We start from the raw sequence: 24,253 nt of genomic DNA on the forward strand, positions 1-24,253 counted from the left end.
ACTGCGATACAGCTCACCTTGACTGTCCTTTGTATAAATAAATAAACAAAACTGTCTGGTAGTCCCTAATCTGATCACAAATCCTTACTGCAGGAAAGGATTTAGAAAGTCAGAGGCAATGTCATTTTTTTTTTCCAGTCATATGAGCAGGAATTCCTCAAAAGCATGTGCTTGTAAGTATGCACAGACAGCTCGTGCATCCAAGTATTAACTGTACTCGCCTACATGGACAGCAGTGGCTCGTGTACCCTTTGTTGTGAGTGTTTTTACGTGTGTTTGTAGTTTCTGGGAGACAGCAGTAGAGCACAGTTTCCTTGTTCAGTTTATTTTATAGGTGTGTTGGAAGAACTGATAACAGAGGATGTTTTTCAAGATAGTGAACTAAGTGCAGCCTGGATGAGGCGTGTCCTCTTAGGTTAGAAGAAAACACTGAGGAAGCCTGTGTGCTTCCCATCAGTGACCCAAAGGGAGGGGTGATAGTTGTTTTTGTTTGTTTGTTTGTTTGTTTGTTTGTTTTTTTGAGTGTTTTTTAATTTCTAGTGTTTCAGAACTGCAGCAGTTCACTTAGGCACATCATGGCAGTGTCCAGCATCTCCTTGGATCTGGAACATCCCCACACTTCTCAAAGCAGGCACTCCTGCCAGGCTCAGCCCTTTTTTAGCAACAGGCTAGTAACCTTTGCAAAAGCAAAAAACAGCTACTATGGAATGGCAACAACAACGTGTTGGGATTGTGTTCTGATGCATCCATCCCGATCTGTAGATGTCATGCTTAAAGATGTGGACTCCAGAATGACAGTGTGGGTTTTTTTTTTGTGTTTTTGTTTGTTTGTTTGTTTCAGAAGATGTTCACACATCAGTTTTGCGGGATTTTTATCACTTCAAACAGGGAACTGAGCTTTGAGTGGAATACCAACACAAGGAGTGAATTCAGTGGGGCTCAGCAGTGCTGCTGTGAAAGCTGTGGTTCACCTGTCTTGCACACTTCATAGTGGGTCCTTTGGCCATTTAATGTCAGGGATGAAAACATTAATAACCTGAGAGGCAACTGTTGCAGCAGTTTTCTTTGGAGATTGAACTGTGTAGGACACAGTTAAAAGTTCACATTCGGACAATTCAGGATGACTTACAAACTGTGGAAGCGTTTTGCGTCAAGTCTGAAAAGACACTCAACATTTACCCTTTTAAGGGTAAATTAAGAGACTGGTTGATGCAGGATCTCCCAGTCTGCCTTTGGGTCTCGCGAAGTCTGGCACATTGTGTGTTCTGTCTGTGCTGATAATAGAGGAGAGATTTAGAATGAAAATTATTTCATGATTATTAACACCAAGAGAAGTGCTCACCCTTGGTTTGTTGTGGATCTCAAGAACATAACCTTAATTTCCTGACAGATTTGCCTACACACTCTTGTATTTCACGAAATTGCAAAGGGCAATATTTTGTCTATGATTTTAAACATAATTGGTTTTAATATTGTTTGAAGTCATGTGATCTTGGTAGAATGACTTCTCTTCCAGTGTGCAGATACCTGAAGCGATGATGCACTCGCAGACTTACCAGTCTGTAATTTAATACAACTGTACTCAGGTGTCTTGGGGGCAACTTTCCGAATCATTGGTATTCTTGCATCTTGTTTTGCACTTTATTTGTAGTAGCTCTCTTTTCTCAGATTCCTCAGCTTTTCACAGATCTTAATCCTGTTCATATTAGGTCATCTCACTAGCAGGTGAACTGCTTGAAAACATGGCTCTCCAGCAGGCCCTAAGTGATTCAAGCGTTCTTTTTGGACTCTTTCCTTTGAGTTCTAATCATTCCCAATGAAACTGGTTTCATTATTTATTGTTAACACAGGTATCCTAGTTGTAGATGAGCAAAAACTTTCTAAATATTCTATCTGACTCTGTGTTATGAACATTAGTTTTTACTGAAGCCTTTTTTTTCTTCTTTTTTTTTTTTTTTTTCAAATTACAGGATAATTAGCCTTCAATTGGAGTGTTATGTGCGCATTTAAAACTAACATTATGTTTCATTGTTTATGACAGAATGGTTAAGCCTGTTGATGGGCTTAATGCATAAATGTGAAGGACATTCCTGAAATGTAGCAGGAGTTGAATCCTTTGGAACCGGTGACTTTTTCTGTCCAAGAATAAACTGCCATTATCCATCAACATTAAGAGAGCTACATAATTTAGGCCAGTGTGATAATGTTATCAAACTGTCTTCTTCCTTTAGAATAAATCTGGAATGTGAATAGGATTCTTCTCCAGCTGGGATTTTGCCAGGAGATGGCTGACCAGCACTCCTTGCTTGCAGTATATTAATTAAATCATGTAAAACTTATTGCCTTACACTTGCAGAATTTGGAAGGCAGGCAGATTAAATCTTACTTTAAGCAACAGCGGGGGGCGTAGGGGGGTAGGCATCGCTGCCAATATATTACATGTAATCTTGATTGGAAAGAAAAATAACTTGATTCAGAGCTGTACTGTGGCAGCCCTTTGCTTTACGCCTGTGCTAGGGAAGAGTTCAGGGATTTTGGTTGTCCCTCCAGAAGCATTAGCGAGTTTGTGTGGCGAGTGCTGGGTGATGGGAGCAGCCCCGCGTTCCTGCAGGCCGTGCTTCCATCCCCGGTGGCGTTGGAGTTATTGCTCCGATCTGTGTTTGCTCAGTGGGAGATTTTTTGCTCTTTGTAGAGGAAATTTCTGTTTCTAGAACAGCACAGCACTGATAATAATTTTTTCCCCAACCAATCTGCTTACTTTGTGTCAAAGATAGAGTAAAACTGGCCTGGACGCCTAATAGCTGCTTGTGTATACGCCTCGGTTGTGTTTATGTGCTGAATTCATACTGGCGTGGAAAGGACAAAATGGACTTGTTTTTTTTCCTCTTTCGCTCAAGTGCCAGCTGCAATGATGCCAGTCTGAGTAGCGCTGGGCAACATAAACTGTTTTGAAAGAGAATGCAATTCGTGCTGCCTGTTTTTGTCAATAAGCTGTGTTTATTTGCACCTTCCTGGGCACTAGTATTACGCACTTCGGAGCAAATGGAGTAACTGTACTACATATTGGTTCCTGTTTACTGTGGTCTAAGGTAGTTGTTTTCACTCAGCGTTTCCCTTTGCTCTAATTTCTGTGAGGTGTGAGTAGCTGTAACGCCACGGGAGCTTTTAACAGGGCTGACTGCTTCCCTTGCAGAAAACCCGAAGGGATGGTAGGTTTTGCAATGCCAAGCAGTGTCCCTGAGTCCTTTAGTTGCTCTAAGTAAAATAGATTTAGCACACGTTATTTATCACAACTGGGAAGCCTAGAAGCTGTTTTGAGGCAACTTGTAGGGTGAAGAATGCATGATAGATAGCAGAAAGGTAGGGAGGGGGCCCTCAAACTCCGGCGTATCCAACTGAAATGTGCTTTGCATTATTTGCACTGTTGTTTTTAATGGGCTGTTGTGTTCTTTTCAGCTGGGAAGGAGAGCAGCAGATACGTTGTGCTGGGAGGAGGTTACAAACCATGCCATGGGCCTCTGGTTCCTCGAGGGTGTGCTTTCCTGATGCCTGTGCTAGCCTAAACTGTTCTGTTTACTACAGCTGTTCCAAGGGAGGGAGAACTGTAAAGTTGATGGAAAAAAAATGACAAAACTGTCAGGCATTGAATGCTTCACCACAACAATGCATTCTAGCAAAGCGTTCATTACAGTGAATAATCAATGTCCTCTTTTCTTCATGCCTCGCCTCATCTGGTGGCCTCCGAGAGTTTCCAGGTGCTGGGTGGAGCTGGGCTGCCTTCTTCTCGCCTGTCCCCACTGTGTTCTTCGGACTCCTTGCGGCTCATGTCCAACTGGGTACTGTGCAGGCGTTTAGTATGCTGTTGGTTTTTGGCCACAAAATCCCAAGGAAGGGGATGTAAGAGTAGATTCTTCACCATAGAACAACTTCAGACTAATTTCAAGATCCACATAAAAACGGGCTGGTAGCAAGAAGGGCGTAAACAGGGAAACACGGCTCTAGTGAAATGATCTGAAGTCCGACACAGCCTGCAGGCTGTCAGCTTAATGCCATTGTCTTGCCTCTTGGTGTAAGTTTGTGTAGACCCAGCCAAACATTTTACTGATGGGCGTGATTGTATGCCTACTGGAAGGTTACAGGGAAAGAAACCGATCACTTTCAATTCATAGTATCAGTGCTGTGTTAAAGTGGACCTTTAAATGGGATCTGCTGGGTAATTTCAAAATCTGCCACATCTTCTGTCTTAACTGCAGGAAAGTAAGGAAGCTTTTTGATATGGTAGAGTGGGTTTTCTGGTTTTTGTTTCCCCTTCAGGATTTTGGCCAAAGATGAGGTACCAATTTTAAGACTGAAGGAGAAAACTGGGGGAAAAAATACACCATTGTTAATGTGTCCCTAATTCCTGTTTCTATAGCAGTATGAAGAGTTCGCACAAGTGATCAAAATAAGCAGCTTCTTCAGTTCTTTGGAGATGACTTGTACCCATATTTCTGTGATCGGAACACGTTACTGCATGTATTTCATACGTGTTTTTCCTTATTGCAACCTTTATTCTGTAGTTATTTAATTCCAGGCCTGGCCATGAATCACTGGAACTGGATTTTCTGAGTAATGTCTCTCCGGTCTCCATTCTTACGGTATACTGGGCAAAAGAAGCCAGGTCTTGTATAGGCTGCTTGAGCATTAGAAGTCAGCTGTTCGAAAGTCCGTACCAAAGTTTAGACCATTAAAACGCAATATTTTAAAAAATCTGTCATGTAGAGGGATTAACATTCCAAAAATGACCGTTTTTTCTGTCTTTGTGGATAAATTTAGACAGCTAATTTTTTCAGTAGTTGGCTCGGAGAAAATGCTCCCTTCCTCCTCTGGTTTCTGCTCAAAGCGAGGCTTTTCTCCTTGTCTTTCAGAAACGGTATTTTATGCAAAAGATGCTCTGAAAAAGAAGAAAAAAATATATTAAAAAAGGAAGGATTGAATATCGTTTTACAAGGAGAGAAAGAATCTTTTTTTAAAAAAATATTTATCCCACACTTGGCAACCTTCTGCTTGCCCGCATGTGACTGGCCCGGTGCCATCCTTGGCAGAGGCGGATGCCTCGGCCTGCCAGAAGTCTTCCTCTTCTGGCTGCACTCTCCCTCCCTGTGACTGATTGTTTGTTCACCTGATTTTTCTGTTTCAGCGCTGCTGAAGTCATGGCGTCTTGGAGATAAGAGCACTTTGTCTGTCCAAACTGTACAATAGCCGTGATGTCACTGCGGAGTGCTTTCAGAGGGCTCGAGCTCTGTGCACGCTTCAAACGGCGCTGAGATATTAAATGTCAGAAAAACTTACTACCACCTCCTTAGTGTTGGAGTGTTCCAAAAGGAACTGCCGTAAATACAAAGAGATGATTTGTTCCTTGCTTTTGGAGAATTGTGTGTGAGGGTTTCTCAAGCTTGCTTCGTGTTTGCAAGTTCGGTTCAGCATCTTGGGGATTTTAATTGAGAATGATGAGTCTCTGAGTCAGATTCTCTTGGAAGTCTTCTTGCTCATTTGTAAGATCATTGCATTTAGTTTTAAATCTGTCTCTTCTGTGTGGCAGGTCTGCATCTGAGCTGCTCAGTAAGCAGGTATCTTGAAATATTTTGCATTTTTTATGAGTGATTATAGTATCTTAATAGTATTTGGAAAATCTCCTGAATTTTGTTGACAAGGAAAACTTTCCATGTGAAGAAGTCAGAGAGGAGATGAAGCACAGAAGGTCAAAGACACTACTGCTGTTACTTTTGCTCCAGTGAATTTGATTTGTGGCTACCGGTATTCTTGTTGTGTCATTCCTTGAACTTGATGATTGTTCAGTATTTTCACTCCCAAACGTAAATAACTGGGCTCTCTGGTCTGCTCAAGCCTCCTTCATCTCTTCAGTAAGATCATGAAGCTGCGTAAGGGTCTGCTCTTCTCTAGGTCTTGCTTTGACTTCCTTCTTCCATGGCTGCACTCCAAGGTCTCTGAAATTTTCCATTATCTCGGTAGCTCCACGTGATGACAATTCAGTATTTCTTGCCCTTGTGGTTGTCAGCAAGGATTTCCCCCCCCCCCTTGTATACAGTCATCAGCCTTCACGATTCAAGGCACTGTTGTACCTAGCTTATAAATTCCATCCCGAAATGTCAGCCCACCCTTTGCTTATGTTTGTCTCTAATGTTCTTGCAGACTGAAGTCAACAAGTATTCAAGCATAATGCAGTTGGTTGGGTTTTTTGCAGAAGTGTTTTGGAACCTGCGTTTGAAATGTTTGGGTACGGATGCAGCAGCCCAAGGAGCACGATTTGCGTGGGTGGGGGAGAAGGCTGCATGGGGCTGGGTTGTAGGACCAGCTGCTGTTATTTAGTAAGGCTTTTTAACAGGGGTAACTTGGGGAGCTGGCAGTTAAGGCAGATAAGAGTTTTTGTTGTTCATAACATATCTTATACACACAAGCTCTTGTTATGGCTCTTCAAAGAAACAGGATACCCGTATTGTCTCCAGGCTGAATGCTTTGCCAACGTTAGCAAGAACGGGACTGAGAGAAAAATGAGGTTGCTGAGCTTTTAAAAAATTATCTTTAAAATGTTTTCAAGAGTTCTTGTTAAAATGGCTGTGATTAAAATATTACTGTAGTTTGGAAAATCTAGTTCACTGATTACCTTTTTCATATGAACTTGTATATCCTTCTTTGCTTCAATTTATATTTCTGCAGACGACAGTCAGCAGATTTATGAAGAGATGCAGGGAATCCTATTTATATACCAGACTATTCATGAGTTGCAGAGGCATTAAAGCAATATGAAAGTGTTTCCCAAGAATGAAATAAACCCGCTCTTTTCCTACTACATTCATCTGAACACTTAATGCAGCAGCCTTTGTTTTTAGCAAATGTCTGTCCAGATGAAAACAAAAATCATGTAGAGCTTCTCCATAAATCTGGTAATGAACTTTGTGGAGGCATGGGGGTGTGTGTTTTTTCTTAGTAGGGCTTTGAACTGGAAATGTAGCTACCACACTAAATCTGAGTTCTGGCACCCACTCAGAACAGCAGTCCATCTGCTAGCAAGACACGCTGCTTTTTTTTTTCTCTTAAATCCCTTAGTAGTTGGCAATGGGAGTAGTACTGTGTACCTTAACGTGCCTGGCTGAGGTGGCAGCTGGGCATGCGTCCCTGCTTTTACACTGGTGAAAGTGACCATCAGTAAAAGATTTTACACATGTAGCCTTATTTATTTTTGGTCAGATGTGGTAGGTATAATTTTTTCTTTTTAAAGAAGAAAAAAACAACAGCATATTTATGCTGTGCATTATTTAGCAGTAATTTCCTCCTCATTGCTGCTCTGGGTTTTACAAATAACTGGCTCTGCAGAAATCATCTCAGTTTGGCCTCTTTCAGTGCATGCAGTGTTTGTGCTGCCTGTGCTGGTGTCTGCCAGAGCATGGCTAGCAGGATGCACAGCAGCCACCTCCTTGCTCTGTTCCCTTGCTCTCACATCTCCCTTCTCCTTTTCCGCCCCAAAAAGCAAATCGGCAGCTGCGGAGCAGCGGGGGCAGCAGACATGCAGCTGGGTTGCAATGGCAGTACAAGAAAGCTGCGGGATGAAGCGGTGTCTTGCATGAATGTAATGAAACTTCCTCTAAAATGCTACTGCTTTGCTGCTTTTCAGGTTTGTGAGGGTCAGAAAAGAGAAATTGCAGTGCAGGACTTCTGTGGGATTATTCTGCTTCCTTAAAACCTTGTCTTTCCCTGCGGGCTGGGCTCTGTTGCTTCCGTGTTCGCTTTGGGACAGGGACTTCTTCAGTGGTTGTGTGCTTTTTGCTCAGATAGCTCAGCTTCAGTGTCTTGTGGTGCTTTGCTTGGATCGCGCTGGAGTTGTACTACTGAAATTTTGTTTTACGTTGTTATTATTGGTACTGTTTTTTAGCGAAGTTAGAAAGTGGAAAACAGTCACTTAATGCAAACCAGATTTCCTATCTGTGTTTGTTTACAGAGCCTCTGGCACACCACTCGGATGGCTAAAAGGCCATACAACGCTGTAATCAAAATGTTGTTGTTACATAAATATAATGCTGCCACTTCGTTTGATGCAACAATAGTGAGATTGTCTGGTGGCGACTCTGCTCTTTGTTCGTTTCTTCCAAGCCAAAAGGCTTTCATGTAAAATGAATGTCTCAATAAATTTGCACCCCATTTTTTTCCTCCCTTACATATTTTGTTCTCTGAACCTGGAATTTGGGGATAAGGCAGAGTTCTGTTACGCTCTTCAGGGGAAAATAGCAGCTCCCTGATTGCACAGTATTTGATGTGTACCATCTGTACTTTATTAAACCTCATTTTGCATACATAAGCAACATTGGGATGCTACATTGGGGTCAACCTAACCATGTGTGCTGCAGTATAGCAATGCTTTATTGTACAAGTGTAATTAAGTTGTTTAAAGGAAGCTTGCTTTCTTGCCAGTAAAAGACCAATTTGAAGTACAAACGGGAAAGATGAGAAATGCTTAGAAAGACAATAAGTCAGCACTTAAAAAAAAACACAACACACACACAAACACACACCATAATATTAGGTCTGTGGAATGGGTTACAGTACTTGGTTGTTTCCATTATCTTTATGTTGATCTTGCTTTCAAAAAAAATATTTTTTTTGCATTGGTTCATGTTATAAATTTGGTTGTAGAAAAATATATTTTCAGGAAACTGAAACTGGAAAAAAACAAGTTTGTTAATTTTACAGGAATTGGTTCTTTTGCAGAGCTGCTCTGGAGCCAAGGGAATGAAAGCACAGATTTATACAGATCAGAACTTTTCTTTCATACCACTCCCTGTGTTTAACAGCTCTTACTCACGCTACCTTGCCTTCTGTCTTGCAGTGTGCCCCAGCTCATGTGGCAAGCGAGCCTGTACAGACCAAAATGAGTGTTGCCATCCCGAGTGCTTGGGGAGCTGCACAGCGCCTGACAACAACACCGCTTGTGTGGCCTGCCGCAATTACTACTATGAAGGAGTCTGCATGCCCACCTGCCCTCCCAACACCTACAAATTTGAGGGCTGGCGCTGCGTGACTAAGGAGTTTTGCTCCAAAGTCCCTGCCACCGAAACAAGTGAATATGAGAGGTTTGTGATTCACAATGATGAGTGCATGGCAGAGTGCCCCTCTGGATTCATACGCAACGGGAGCCAAAGGTAATGCAGCTTCTGGAAATCTGTTAGCATGCTTGTTTGTTTGTTTGTTTGTTTTCTCCCCTTTTTTCTGCAGCAGCCTTGTGATAAAAATTGCATTCAGTAGAAGATATGATTGGGAATTGCATGGCTTCCCAGTAAAGGCTTGCTTAGACACCATTTAAAGGTCTGATTGTCCAATTGTGTGTGGTCCTGTGCATTGTCAGTTCCTACTAATTCTTCTGAAGGACTTGAGGAGATCAGATCAATACAAGTAGACAGTTTAAAAAAAAAAAAAAAAAAAGGCAAGCCAAGGAAGACAGGAGTGGTGACCAGCAGATGATCGTTATCACATACAGAGCAAATGCTGGGAGTCACCTTGCATCATATATTATTTGCTTTATCTGTACCTGCATTTTAGGCACACGTGTTCCTTAGTATATTTATTTCTATTTCTCTTTTTTTTCACTGTTTCCAGAAGATAACAGTGGTGTTTTAACACCTGTGGTTAAGCAAACAGCCTCAGCTGCCTGTTGACCCTTGGAAGCTATAGACCTCAATAAGTAAGGGGAAAGTCAGGGTGCTAAAATTCTTAGTGCTTCAGTACTGTGCTAAAAAGATGTCTTCAAGATCTGAGATGTTGGGCTTTTTGGAGAGTGGTTGTGATGATTCCTGCACTTGCTGTATGTCTATGCCGTTCATCCACTCAGTCAAGTACCAAGGCAGTCTCTGGTTTACGTTTGGATGTAAGCAACTTAACACCGTGTTTGCTCAAATCCCAGTACTCACCTGAGAAATCTTTCACTTGTTATCTACCTGAGTTTGCAGTACCAGCTGTTGGAAGTGCTTACACTGAAGTGCACGGCCATCCTATCTTATCTCAGTGTTGTGCTCAGCTGCAGAGATTGAAAGGAGCTGTAACCCAAGGCCAGTGAGCGTTTTGTTCCCCAGAGGTGGTGTTAACAAATAGTTGCAAATGGAAGGCATTTCCAGCATTCTTTGTACATGTAGCTGAATGCCTCTTGCTTGTGTCTGCAGCTTTTAGTGGTTTGTGGCATGTTACAGTGCAGGATTTTGAAACAGGATCTTACTACTAAGACAAGGAAGCTTCTTTCTTTTATTGTTTGTGCATGAAAAACTGTTGTTATCAACTTACATGTTTCTTTAAGCCTTAGAAGAGAGTGGTTTCAATTTCTTTTAAATATAATAGCGAGTCCATGTTCATCAGTGTTGACATCAAAAACTTCGGAGCTGGGTTTGTTTTTTTCTTTCATTTTTTCTGTCTAAAGCAATAATATAGAGTAAGTGATAATGAAATATTTATTCTAGCACTTTGATTTGTAAGATAAAAACAAGCTTGAATCAGGAAAGACATTTAGCAGAAGGAGTGATCAGAGGGCAAATTTTGTCCACACATGAAGTGTTTAACTTTGAGAAGAGTATGCCAACAGTGTAACAGCCTTTAAAAAGCTGTTCTAGCCAAAGGCTAGACTAGCCCGAATTCTTGCTCCTTGAATTTGGTCTTTAAGAAGTGCTTATAAATGTCTGTGAATAAAAGAAGTGGCACAAGTAAGCCTGGCAGTCGGATTTCTTTGAGTTGGGGGCAGTACCTGTCTTCATGTTTTCTAGTCATTGGTGGACCTATTCTCTTTTAATCTGTGTAATCCATTTTGGATCTGTTTAGGCTTCTCGTCTGCCTCTCCCAATTCTTGTTGCAGTGAGTTACACAAATTAGTTTTGCCTCGCATAAAGATGCATCCCTTTGTTTGTTTAAACTTGCAGCTTTAATACCTCTTATGTTATGAGAAATAGTGACTAACTGGCTGCTCACTTTCTCCACGTCACTCAGGACTGTATGCTCCTGCAGTTGTCTTTTCCAAGTTACAACAGCCAGGAGCATGGAATTCACTAGCACTGATCTTGGATCATTAATACACTGAGTTAAGGGCACAAAGCCAGAAAATTTCCTAAAATCTGTAACAGTACTTGCATATATTTGGTTCTTAGCTGGCCTGGTTTTGGAGGTAGAGCCAGAATTAGCACCAGAGTTCACTAGCACTCAGTAATGTCTGGGTGAATTCGAAGGGTGGCCTTTCTCCTTGTAATTGGAGTAAATGCAGTGGCACTGGTTTTTGTTTGTTTGTTTGTTTGTTTTTAACCTGAAGTGCCTTTTGCTCAGAAGGATAACAAAGCCTTTTAGAAACTGGCAGACAGCAGGTACGAGTCCACTTCGCTGTAAACAGGAGGTATAATGTTCCAGCCTCTTTGGAGTCCCCCAGGCGTATTACATTTATCTGCAGGCCTCTGCAGAAGTACAGTAACTTTCGTTCTAGCTTAAAGTATTTTCTTAAACTTCAGATGGAACTGTTTTTCAAAACCGAATTCAAAGCAGTCTGAGGACTCAGAGCTGCATGTACTTATTTTCAGTCTCCTTTTCTTTCCTAACAGTATGTTCTGCAGTCCCTGTGAAGGGCCATGCCCCAAAATTTGTGAGGACGGGAAAACGAAGACCATTGACTCTGTCACATCAGCACAAATGTTGCAGGGATGCACAATTCTCAAGGGGAATTTGCTGATTAACATCCGTCGTGGAAGTAAGTGATTGCCCTGTCTTTATGAACCTCTGATAAGGCTGCTTTTAATATTTTCCTTTTGTCAGCATAATAATAGGAACATTAAAAACTCTGAACTCTTTGGTTTCCATCCCATAGCAGTGCTCCTGTTTGGTTTGGCCTATTATAGCACCATTCTCCAACATGCTAAAGGAATAGGCAGTCGACTACCAACTATGAAGTAGGGAAAGCTGGCATTTTTTTTATTATTATTATTATTATTTTTGGAAAGGCAGAGAGCTGTGATTAGGCAGGGAGATGAGCAATAGTCCCCAAGGAATAATAAAGGCCTGAGAAGGTGGAAAAGTGGAAAAGCCTTGCAGCTGGGTAAGTAAACAAGAGTTCTCTGCAAGTAGGGCATGGCCCTGTGAGACAGGGAATAGCCTCAGTTTGTAAAGCAAGGTGTGGTGTCTTGCTAAAACATGTAATCAACGGCTCTGAAAACTTGTATGGAGCCTAGCACGGCGCCTCTGGATGGTTGTTGATGGTGAGCTGGCCATCTGGGCTGCATGTCCTGAACAAGTTCAGATTCAATTTGTCAGGTGATTCATCAGCCAGGGAAGTGTTGACAGTTGATGAGTTTTAAAAACAAATGAAAAGAAAAACCAAACCAACGCAAAAAATGTGAAAAACGTTGTTAGTTTTTGTTGGAAACGTATCTCCCTATGGAAGGTGCTTTTTGGTTTCATGAATATGGTTGAAAGACTCAGATACGCATGATTCCCTTCCTCTTGCTGAATAAAAACTGTGGTTTAGAAAGAGCAGTGTGTGGATTATTTCACTCACGGTCCCACTGATGCTAGTGAATTCTTCACTATGAGAGATTTTCAAGTTAGGTGGAGCAAAGTGGGAGAGTTATTTAAGTATTATCTAAGAGCGTTGAAGAGCATTTACTTTGTCCCAGCCCATTTGGTGTAGGAACCAGCCATTGGTATTTGAACTTCCCAGTGATGTGGTAAGACCTCAATTCATGATAGCAGACATACCCCACAGCAGCCTCTCCCATCCTGAGTGCTTCTTAAAAACATCCCCTTACAACTGCAGCGTAACTCAGTAGCATGATGACAGCAGGCAAGGACTACAGACCTTGAACTTGGTGAAGGATGCGGTGTTGCAGACCTAGGAAAGGACGGTACAGGTCCGAGGGAGAGGGCACTACTGCAGAGCAGAGCTTGCTCTGAAGAGGTTTTAACAACTTATTAGAGACAATCACCTTCAGTATGCTGCATGGAAAATGTTCTGTGGCATGAGGACATCCTCATGGTTTTGTGTTTGTTTCATAGAGTTCCCAGTTTTGTAGCCAAAGCTTTCTAGGTCATTGAAATAAGTGCTTTTTGCCACCCCGGAGACCAGTGGCGTACCTCTAGGTCTTTATCTTCAGTCTTACTCTCCGTTTTCCGTTGGAGCTTTCTGTCCTAGTCTTGCTCCGAAGCTGAAGAGCAATTCCAGTCGTATGGATGTACACATTTATACCAGGGTCTTTTATGCCGTGCCAGAACATTGGCTCAATACTTGGTGCTGACTTTAGAGCACAGTATCCATGGGAAAAAACAGGTATCCTGGTATGAAAAAGGTAAGAGTGGTTTTCCAGAGTTGTTCTGTCTTTCTTTTGGCCTTTCAATGGTCTGCCTGCGCAGATAACTGCTACTGTAGGATGAATACTACTACTCGTTTGCATTTGTTGCTTTTGAAAATATTTTACTGAACTGATAGTAAAGTAGAATGCTGATAAAAGCTATGAGCTCTGGAATAATATAGCTACGTTTTTCTTAATATAGATAACATCGCTTCAGAACTGGAGAATTTTATGGGCCTGATTGAGACAGTAACAGGGTACGTGAAGATTCGCCATTCCCATGCATTAGTCTCCCTGTCTTTCTTGAAGAACCTGCGGTATATTCTGGGAGAGGAACAAGTGGACGGGTAAGTATTCAGATATTTGTAGATGCAATTTTACTTCAGCAGAAAACCACAGACTAATTCTCCTAACGAACATTCATGTACCATTTATAGAATCTTCTCTTCCACTCATAAGCAGTGTTTTTCTCCCAGTGAACACCATTGCACAGCCTTTGCTTGTTTGGATTACTATCCAAGCCAGCATATTAAATTGAGCATATTAGGAGTATTTTCATGATAACTTTGCTGTTGCTTTTCACTTTAGCAAGCACCTTTCCTAGGGAGATTCTTCACATTGATCAAGAGTTTCCTTTTTTTCTTTTTTGCTCTATTTCATTGAGAAAGGAGCAGCTTCAGAAACAATTGAATTTCTTCACAATTTGTTACGGTTGGCTTTTAGTAGAGTTTTATGGAGAATGTCAGCCGAAAAGAAATCTGAACTTCACTAACCAGGGTGTGCAATTGAAAGCGACCAGACTAGTATGAAATAGTTTGCAAGTTGCAGTTGTTTGCAATTCCTTAAAATACCAATATGAAATTAATTATCTATCAAGCAGAAAATAGCTTGTTCAGGAAGAGTAAAGTTGATCCCCTGAATTGGTCGCTGTGGGTTATTTTGCTGCTGTAATGTATATATAATGTGTGATACTTCTGGTACTTCACACTCTATATAACTCCTGTTTTCCCATGATGGTAGTTGGTAGCAGAGACAACAGTTTTTATCTCCTCAGAACTTGCGGCACTGAGGTGTGCTGATGTTCCTGCAACAAACTGCCTTGCTCGTTCTCAAGTACGAGAATCAAGTAGCAACCCAAGCTTAAAATGGTATTCTGTGGGAGAAGTAAGTCTCTGTCAGTAATGAGAGTGCTATTAAATGAAGAATTTTGGGAAACTGTATAGGAAAAGGTGGTGGGAAGGTCATGGGAAAGGTTGCTTATGTCTGATTTATCTGCCCCGACAGGATAAAGTTACAGCATGAGGGATTCATCGCAACCTCCCTCTTTCTCTCAGGCTAGTCTTTGGTCAGCCTTGAATTCTTCAAATTCCACCATCTGACAGAGCAAGTTAAAGGGCAGCTCTTCATCCCGCACTTGAAAAGCACACTGTCTTTTTCAGTAAGAACATTGGCTCTATGGAAAAGCTTGTTTCTAATTGCAAATCCTAGAGGCTTGTCACTGCTGAGCACAAGGCTCATTCAGCCCATTTTACGATGTGGTGTGCTCTAACAGATACTCCAATTACACGTTTGTCTCTTCTTCTGTACCTCTCGCTCCCTCTCTCTCTTGCGCTCCTTAAATTTGAGTTCAGCTTTGGGTTTTAAGTAGTAATTATGTTTCTGGTACCTTGTATGTTGGCAAGCAGAGCTGATAGTAAGAGAAGTGGCAGGCTTTTTAATCTGATTCCCAAACAGAAAAGGAAGTGGTGCAGCTTTGAAGAGGAAAATGGGGCTGAGTGGGATTACCTGAGCTAAATTTTGCCCGTGCTAGGAAATGACTGCAGTTACGTGCCTCTTTCGCTTTCTGTGGAAGATGCCTAGCATAATTTAGGCATTACCACAACCTAAATAACATTTCCAAAAATATTTAGATGAAAGTAGATACCTGGCAAGAAGGAAGTGAGCTTGAACAAGTACTTTGGCATAGCTATGAACAACAGGGAATGGATCTTAACTTGGGAAGTACTGGTCTGCTTGAACAATAGTTGTTTATGCTAGTGTTGCCTTGGGGGGTGAGAAAGAGGTTAAATTAAGAACCATTACTGTAGTTGTTCATTACATGACTGTCCCCCGCTGCACCATCACTTTTTTATTGAACAGTACTGAAAAAAACACTGCTTCAATATTTCTTCCTTATTCAGTTACTGGTGCCTGCCTCGTTTGTCACAGAACATGAGAAGCTTAGAGGGAATTTAATTTCTTCAGTTGTTTCCAGGGTATTCATTACCTCTTTGGAACAACGCATCAGTAGTGAATGTGCTCCCACTGCAAGGAAAGAATTCCCCTTTACAGATTGGGAAGCTGAAACGGAGATGTGCTGGAAGGGTCTCGGTGTCCACTCTAGGATTTGGATTCCTGGTCTGGTGCTCGCTCTGCCTGGCAGTTCTGTGCTCTGCCAAGGTGCTGCGTGCTCGTTGCCATCTCCGATGTCAGCTGCCCTGCGAGTAGATGGCACACGGGCAGCACGTCTCCCAGTGTCTCCAGGCTGGGTACCTGGAAAACGAGCAATTGTTGGGCTTCAGGAACGAGTAAGGAGATGATTGCCAAGGCATGACTGTTCCCTGCCGTGCTATTGTATACACGTTGGCTCTGTTCTCATCAGCCCTTCATGGGTCGCACTGTGCCACAGGTGTGGAACATGTCCCAAGTTCACAGGCAGCTGCTTAGGCAGTGTTTTGTGTGTGTAAAGTGATCAGGATTTTCCTTTTTGCACGTCTCATACTGGTTGATGTTCCAGCTCTGCAGTGATATTTCCTTCTCTCTCTTCATTGTAGCACAGAGATGGACAGCTTCTCTTCTGGATGTCCCACAGGTTGCTTGTCTTGTTCCAGGCTTGTCAGGCTCTGTCTGCTGTAAACCTGGTTTTCTGTAGCCAGCTCATCCACTGCAGTTACTAGTCCTCTGCCGGTTCTTGTTCCCTTTTGGTGCAAGTCCCTTGCCTTCACAGATCACACACTGCCACTTTTTTTTTTTTTTTTAGCAGCAAACTTACTTGTTTGTTACCCCTTTCAGGAACTTTTTGTGTCATTAATGCAAGCTGTGGAGGGGGATAAAGGGTGAGTGAAAGCTTGTTTTAACACTTACTACCCCTGTCTCCTTTTGGGGTGGATGTAGTGTTCCGCATCATTGCTTTACGATGCGTGCATGTGGACAGATGGAGCATTGCGTGCAGATACGGAGCGTGGAGCAAGTTTTTAATGTATGCAGTCAATAATTAAGTAGCTGTGGGTGCTCTGCAGTTGGGAATACACGTCCTGTTGTGGGAATGCTCTCCTGTGGGTGTGCATGGGTTATGCAGGTTGCCTTGAGGCTTTTTTATGGCACAGCCTGCAAACAGCTGTGCTTCCTACTCCTGTTTGGAGGTTTAGCCTGTCCTTCAGGCCATGCTCTCCAGTCATTCACGTAGGTACAGTCTCTAGGGTTTGACTGGCAGTGCTTTGTTTTCCTACACTGAATCTTCTATTCTTCCCATCCTATCTTCCTTGGCATCCCTATTTTTTCCACAGCTGCTGGAGCCAAAGTCTGATATAATCTTTATTTATAACTTTATTTATAACCTAAGCCCTAAGTGCACTCCAGTTGCCCTCTGTTCCACCTTTCGAGCCACGCAGCATTGCACATCTCCTGTGACTGGCACTGGGTATAGCATTCCAAGTGTGGTTTCCCTGGTGCTTTGATTGGTGCCAGAATAACTTCCCCTAATTTATACTTTCAGTGTATATAGGAGCTCTTAGGACTTGTTTGCCTTCCCTGACTGTTGCTCAAACTTGTGCTTTAAATGCTGTAAAGCTTTAAAAGTATGATCCACAGAAATTCCAGGCTGTGGCCCACTCCGTGCAGTTGTGTGAAGCACCAGCGTGTGCTCGATTTGCCCTGTTTATTCGCCTCTCTTGAAAGCTTAGCCACATTGCTTTAATACAGGAATTATCTCTAGTGTCTAAAGCATAATTGCCACAGTTGTGAGCAGGAGACAAGCTAGGCTGTTATTAAATATTTAAGATGGTTTCTGTAGTCGTGGAGCCACACCTCTGTTTATTGCATTAAGTCCAAGTCCAGCTTTTTGGGTCTTTGCTGAAAAGCTTAGTTGCCATCGCTTAATCACACGCTAATTATAGTGAAGTGTCATCTTTTCAGCAGCACACAAAGAGCTGCAGGGATTTTAGTCATCTGTAACAAAGTAATAGGTGTCTGAAATAAACACGCTTTTTGGTGCTATCTGTTGAATCCCACATGCGGTGTAGCATCATCGTTCTCTCCTGGCAAGATGCATTTAACACCTATATCTACGTGCTCCCTTTTCAACTCTGTTAGTCACTGGAGCACATTCTTCTCAGCTTCTGAGTGCAGTGGTACCAGGTGTATCAACTTTGTTAGTAATCATGTCATGGATATTTAGGGGACACTTGGAAATAGGATAAACCTCTTCCTTCTCATGTTCTGAAAACACACTGAGCATTTTCGTATGTTACAAGAAACTGCAACTGTGCAGAAACCATGTTCTGTGCAGATTGCAACCAGAATGCAGTTTTCATGGCAGGTTGTACAAGGAAGGAATTAATGCTGGATTTTATTTGAAACAGTGGAAAGAAAACAATAAATGAGTGGTCAGCTTCTTATGAACCCCATGGTTTGTCTGCCATGTTACTCTGACAAACTCTCTAGTTAAAATGATGCACAGAAAGTGTAGTTTTAACTACGCGCTACAAGTGTGTTGATACGGACTTACCAGTGCAAAATAGCTTACACAGATTGCAAGTATTTATTTTACTAGTAATGGATTTTGTGTTTATAAATTGTGTTGGTAGGACTTCCAACAGAATAACAAGCGCTGCCGTGATAGGTTGTTTTGATATAGGTTCATCAGCTACACAAACCTTTAACTCATTTCCCGATTGTGCATTCCTGGTCCTGCTATCTGAAAATGTGTTTTTGCAGGTGTTGTCTTACTGCTGATGTAGAGTCTCTTCTCTTGTTTTTACTGCACCTGTTTGTTTTTTTTTATTATTATTTTTTTTTTGCATTCAGCACAGTGAAGTGGCACCAGGAATTCCTGTATGATAGGATTTACACACACAACTTTGCATTTAATGTCTGTGGAAGTAAAGCATGTTCATATTCTTCTACTGCTGTGCCTAGGGAGCGGGCTCAGCACATGCTGCTGCCGCCTGTGTTGTTAGTTCTGTACTTTGAAGTGTGGCTCCTGCACTGTGCAGTCCATGCAACTGTTCACTGTCAGGTTTTGATGTATAGGCGCAACTGTACTTGGCACAACGTAGGAAATCTTTATTGGGCCAAAAGGTAAACTAAGACACAGAGGCAAGGAAGCCTCGCTATGCAAACTCTTACAGTTGCTTTTGTAAACACAAGCAAGACAGCTGTGTTCACTATTTTGTCATCAGGACTGCAGCACGCTTTTCCTCCCATAACGTATACGTGGTTACTGCTTCCCATTTGCCACAAAATGGAAAATCTATTGTAGAGATCTGCTGTCCAGGGGAAGTGAATTTATATTCTTTGTAGCGGCTTCCATATTTATTCATTATTAAAACACATGTTGGAATGGGATTTACACGGTGTGGTGTCAGCTTTGGAGTCCTGTGGAAGTCATTTCCCTGCCCTCTGACCAAAGTGAGCGTTCAGGGAAAACTTGCTCCATGGGAGAGAAGAAAACATTTATTCTGCTGAATAGCAATTTAAAGTAATGAGAGGAAATAAAGTCTTTTAAAGTTTGCTTTTATTAAGGTATTCTTGGTGGGAATTGGCTATGAATTAAAACTAATATTTTTCCTTCAAAAACTTCCTTCTAGGAATTATTCTTTTTATGTGCTTGATAACCACAATCTTCAGCAGCTGTGGGACTGGAACCATCATAACTTGACGATCAAGGAGGGGAAAATGTACTTTGCATTTAATCCTAAACTGTGTGTTTCTGAGATCTACCGTATGGAGGAAGTTTCAGGAACCAAAGGGCGACAGAGCAAAGGAGATATAAATCCAAGGAACAATGGGGAGAGAGCCTCTTGTAAGTTCAAACAGCCACCCACACCGCATGGCCATGTTGCTGACGGTTACAACATGTAGAGGTTAGACACTACAGTGGGCTTTCTGTAACAAATGTTTGAAGAAAACGACTTTCAGAATCACTTTTTTTTTTTTTTTGTTGTTTTTTTTGGTGACAGCAGCATCCTATAACAATAGGAACATACTTGGGATATGAGAAATAAAATCTTGTTTTTGATATAGCCAATGAAGAACATGTTTTTTTCTGTTTCCTTTGCAGATTTACATCATTGTTGGTATTTTCCTTGCTCAGATACCTATTCTTTCTTGATATTAAGGAGGCTGCTGAAATAACAACTCCACAGACTCCAAAATAAACCATTTACATTACATTGAAGCTTCTTTTCAGCTCTGGTCAAATATTGCATCATGTTGTTAGAAATGCTTGCTGTAAACTCAGTTTTCCGTGCTGTATTTTCAAATTATTTGCTTTTTATTTGAGAATTGTTTGTAGTGTTGTACAGTATGCTTAAACTTCAGTGTCTTTCCATTTAATTTTGGATTCTACAGTGGCCAAAATTATTTGAAAGTCTTCTGTAGACTTTAGTGGTCTTCACATCAGGTGTCCAGGTGTAACCAACACATTTAAAAGCAGTCTCTCATGTAGGAATTAAGAAGATGGAACACTTACAAATTGGACCTCACACTCTTAGAACTGACAGTGCATTTTTCTTTGGTCTATTTGTGGTGTTCTTGGAGCTGAGTAAATTAAAATGTATCTTGTGTATAAGTCAAGTCCCCTTGTTCTGGATGGTGTTTACAAAACTAGGACACGTACTCTGCTGAATGTCTCTTTAGGCATGATGCAGAAATGCAGATGGCATAGATCCTTGTTGTAAGCACACTCCATTCTTTGCACATTCAATAGAGTAAAGGCTTGCAGTCCTGGAGGAGTTACAGACACACAGCCAGTCCTTACTACCACTGAGGCTAGTGCCAGCCGCTGCCTGTTTTTTTTTAAAAAAAAAACATTACAGAAAGCTTTCTGACTCTGAAAAGGGGAAAAGAATCAACAAAAGCTAAACTGCCTTTGAAAAGATAGCACCAATAGTGCCAGTGTACATGAGGGTGAAACGTCCTTTATTTTTTCAGAGGCATCTATGGAACATTAGAAACTCACAGTTGACACTTAGAACACTATTTCTTCATCCAAGAATTAAGTTTTTAAAATACTATTTTGTTTTGGATTGGAAAACTCAGTGAGTTGGTAGTAGGAAGCTGTTCGTTTCCAAGCTGGCAGCTTTCATTCAGCTCCGTTCAGTAGAGTAGCTGGAAGCTGCTGCCATCAAATGGCTGTGCAGTATATGAACTGAGTTGTGGAGTTCTTGGTCCAGCCTGCAGTGAATAGGAATGTCAACTCCTTTATCCTTTCCATCTTGTCCATTCTCCAGAAAAACAGATTGTAATCATCAAAAATTGTCTTGGAAAGTGAGAATAGAGTGGCCAGGTACTGCCTGGACATTGGAGTTGGCTGATCAATTTAGGGCTACTAAACCAGTCCTGTGAATAAACAGGACTTACATTTCTCACCCAGGGAAAGTCTGAAGTAGTTTTCAGGAGTTTTCTGATGATGCATTAAAAGAAAACGTTCTTCGGAAAGAAAAAAGTAACAAACAGGTAGCTCTAACATACATACGCTGTAGTGGTTGCTGAGGACAGTGCTTACCCTTAAACACTCAAATATATATTGAATGAATATGAAATGAGGATGAAAAGCTCAGGAATAAGGAGTTGGCATATTGTGGTATCATAGGCACTACCGGAAAGGCTAATTAGCTAAAACTGACATGTAAGAAAGAGCAAAAACTATTAGGTGATGCAGTGCTAACTCTGCCCTGTGATGTCTTTCTGTCTTGCAGGCGAAAGCCACATTCTGCGTTTTGTTTCCAACACTACACTGAAGAATCGGATTAAACTAACGTGGGAACGGTATCGACCTCCGGATTACAGAGATCTCATTAGCTTCACTGTTTACTACAAAGAAGCGTGAGTAGATATTTTCAGAGACTAATGGAGACAATAAAGGGATGGTAGACAATTTTATTCTGACTGCTGTTTTGCTGAGAACAGTTAGTTAGCTAAGTTGTTCAGGTAGTTCCTATTTCATGCAGTTTATTGATTCCATCCTGTTTACAAATTTCATTTTCAAGTCCTGCTTTCATTCGAATGCTTTTCTTGATGGAGCAAATGCCCCAGTTAAAACAAGGATTGTTTTGACTGATGACTACAAATGAGTTCCAAATCCGTGTGGTAGTTTCAAATTTGAAAAACTGAGATGGATGGCTTGGGTATTCTCAGGGCACTACTTTGGAGCTCTCTGTAAGTCATGTTGTTATAGCTAATGAGATCTTTTACTTCTCGAGTCATAGTACTAAGAGGGTGTCACAAATCAGTGGTATTACCTTGATGACTTGCCTTACTTTGGGTTTAGGGTTATTTAGGCTATCCAACCTCAGTAGTTTTCTGCATTAATACCTCTTGATAATGAAGTGACACAGTTGCTGGAGAAAGCATAATTTCTTGGGAGGTTTATCTGCTTCTGCATGTCCTTGTATGATCTCAGATTTAAAGTAGAGACAAAATACGAATGAGTCCAGCAATTGTACAAGTAGTTTGGAGGGTTTGAAAGGTAGGTTCAAAACAGTGATAATGACATACAGAGCAAGGCTGTGAGACACAGAAGCAGAACTTGTTAAGTAACTGTCAGTAAGTATTTTAAGTCGCTTCTGTTTCATATATGCTTAGGTGAAGTCTAAATATGTCTGAAGTTTTTCACTGTTTGTTTCTGATAACAAAAGACATCCTGGATTAGTATTTCTGTGCAGGACCTTGCCTTATTGCTAGTGACTAAAGATAAGACCTGCAGCTAAAGCTGAACTTTGAGTTTTATAGTGCTTGGAAATAAAAGCAAATTTTATTTTGTTGTATTCTGCTGTTGAGAACAAGTAAGTTTTATTTGTTTCACTGAGCAGTGTAGAAGCGAGGTGCTCTCATAAATGCACGACAGTTTTAGGAGCAAGTAAATATTTTGTACAGTTTTTTTCTTTGAATATTTCAGGCCATTTAAAAATGTAACGGAGTACGATGGTCAAGATGCATGTGGCTCCAATAGCTGGAACATGGTTGATGTTGACCTGCCGCCAAACAAAGAGAACAACCCTGGAATTTTACTGCAGGGATTGAAACCTTGGACTCAGTATGCCATTTATGTCAAGGCTGTTACCCTCACAATGATGGAAAACCATCATATTCATGGAGCAAAAAGTGAAATTGTTTATATACGAACCAATGCTGCAGGTAAGTTCCTGGCCTCTTAGCTAAGAGGTTGATAATACTGCAGGTATGCTCATTACATTAATGTGCAAGTTCAGAAACAGAATTTTGGGGCAGATGTATGCAATGCTAGAAGAAGTTAATAATTTTAAAAGCAGCATTAAAATTTGTATGAAGGTTTTCTGATACCTTAGGGTATCAGGCTTTGTCTCACTGGTGAAGGTAAATTTTAATGCAGTTTCAGTTTGGGCTGTACATGGCTACAGTTGAACCCTTCATAACCATTGTTAGTGGGGCATACATATAGGAAGTTTTTTCTTTAAGACAGGATGGTGGTTTTTGTTGCAGTTTATTAGGATTCACTGTGAGTGCTTGCATGCAAATATACTGTGGAACATGCCAGGTTTAAAATACCTTCATTTTCTTTTTTTCGTTTTTCTTTTTTTCCCAGTGCCATCCATTCCCTTGGATGTTATTTCAGCATCCAACTCCTCTTCCCAACTGATTGTGAAATGGAATCCTCCCTCTCTTCCCAATGGCAATCTCTCATACTATATTGTACGATGGCAGCAGCAACCTCAGGACAGTTATCTTTACAGACACAATTACTGCTCCAAAGGTAGGAAAACTAAACGCAGTTGTGTTGAAATGCCTGGGACTCTTACCTGCCAGGGCACATTATTGACAAGCGCTAAAGCCTGAGCCCTGCTTCACAATGCTTTTGGGAATAGCAGCAAGTACAAAGGGATGGGTGTATTGTTGCCATATTCATAACAGGGAGAGGGAAAGAAATAAGCTGCCTCTGTTCTCTTAAGATAAAGTCCCTATTCGAAGATATGCTGATGGGACCATTGATACAGAAGAAGCTACTGAACCCACCAAGCCAGAGGGCTGTGGGGGAGAAAAAGGACCTTGTTGTGCTTGTCCCAAGACAGAGGCAGAAAAGCAAGCTGAGAAGGAGGAAGCAGAGTACCGGAAGGTCTTTGAGAACTTCCTTCACAACTCCATCTTTGTCCCCAGGTAATGAACTTTGGCTAATAATTGATTTTTTTTTTTTTTTTTAAACATTTCCTGGAGCTAAGGCTTTCTGAATGCTAGAGCATATGTAGATAACACCTGGAGCATACACACATTGCCTTTCCATTTGTGTGAGACAATCAGTGGTCTTCTTACTTTGCACCTTCTCTTATTCACTAATTTTCACCTTACTCTCAATTTTAGCTATTAATAAGGTTTCTTGCCTGTATTGTTCAAGGACTTTCATGATGGTTTCTTTTCAGAGTCAAGAGTCACTTAAGCAGCTCTTTGTCTATAAGGGTCTCAGAGATGAGCAACATGTGTCAGAGAAAGGTTTTCAAATGAGATCTTTCTCTAAATAGCCATTTAAGTGCTTATGTTCCTAATCAGAAGATTTATTTGCCTTTGAAGGTGCATTCACCTTGCAGAATAGAAACTGGTATACTTTCACTGCACTAATTGCAGAGGGCATATTGGTTACCTGGGCCTATCCTGAAGAGAAATAG

General features: G+C 41.3%; 1 protein-coding gene across 2 annotated transcripts in view; it reads left to right on the top strand.

Moving 5' to 3' along the window:
* The window catches only part of IGF1R (insulin like growth factor 1 receptor), a 177,495-nt gene that overhangs the window by 118,160 nt on the left and 35,082 nt on the right, over positions 1–24,253 (top strand). For both annotated transcript variants that reach the window (XM_084532536.1, XM_084532535.1), the window contains exons 3-10: positions 8,882–9,194; positions 11,619–11,764; positions 13,561–13,705; positions 19,205–19,419; positions 21,317–21,443; positions 22,516–22,754; positions 23,182–23,349; positions 23,546–23,750. In XM_084532536.1, coding sequence (XP_084388662.1) covers positions 8,882–9,194; positions 11,619–11,764; positions 13,561–13,705; positions 19,205–19,419; positions 21,317–21,443; positions 22,516–22,754; positions 23,182–23,349; positions 23,546–23,750 — 1,558 coding nt within the window. The remainder of the gene's footprint in view (positions 1–8,881; positions 9,195–11,618; positions 11,765–13,560; positions 13,706–19,204; positions 19,420–21,316; positions 21,444–22,515; positions 22,755–23,181; positions 23,350–23,545; positions 23,751–24,253) is intronic.

This window comes from Aythya ferina, assembly GCF_964211825.1.
Source record: "Aythya ferina genome assembly, chromosome: 11".
NCBI lineage: Eukaryota > Metazoa > Chordata > Aves > Anseriformes > Anatidae > Aythya > Aythya ferina.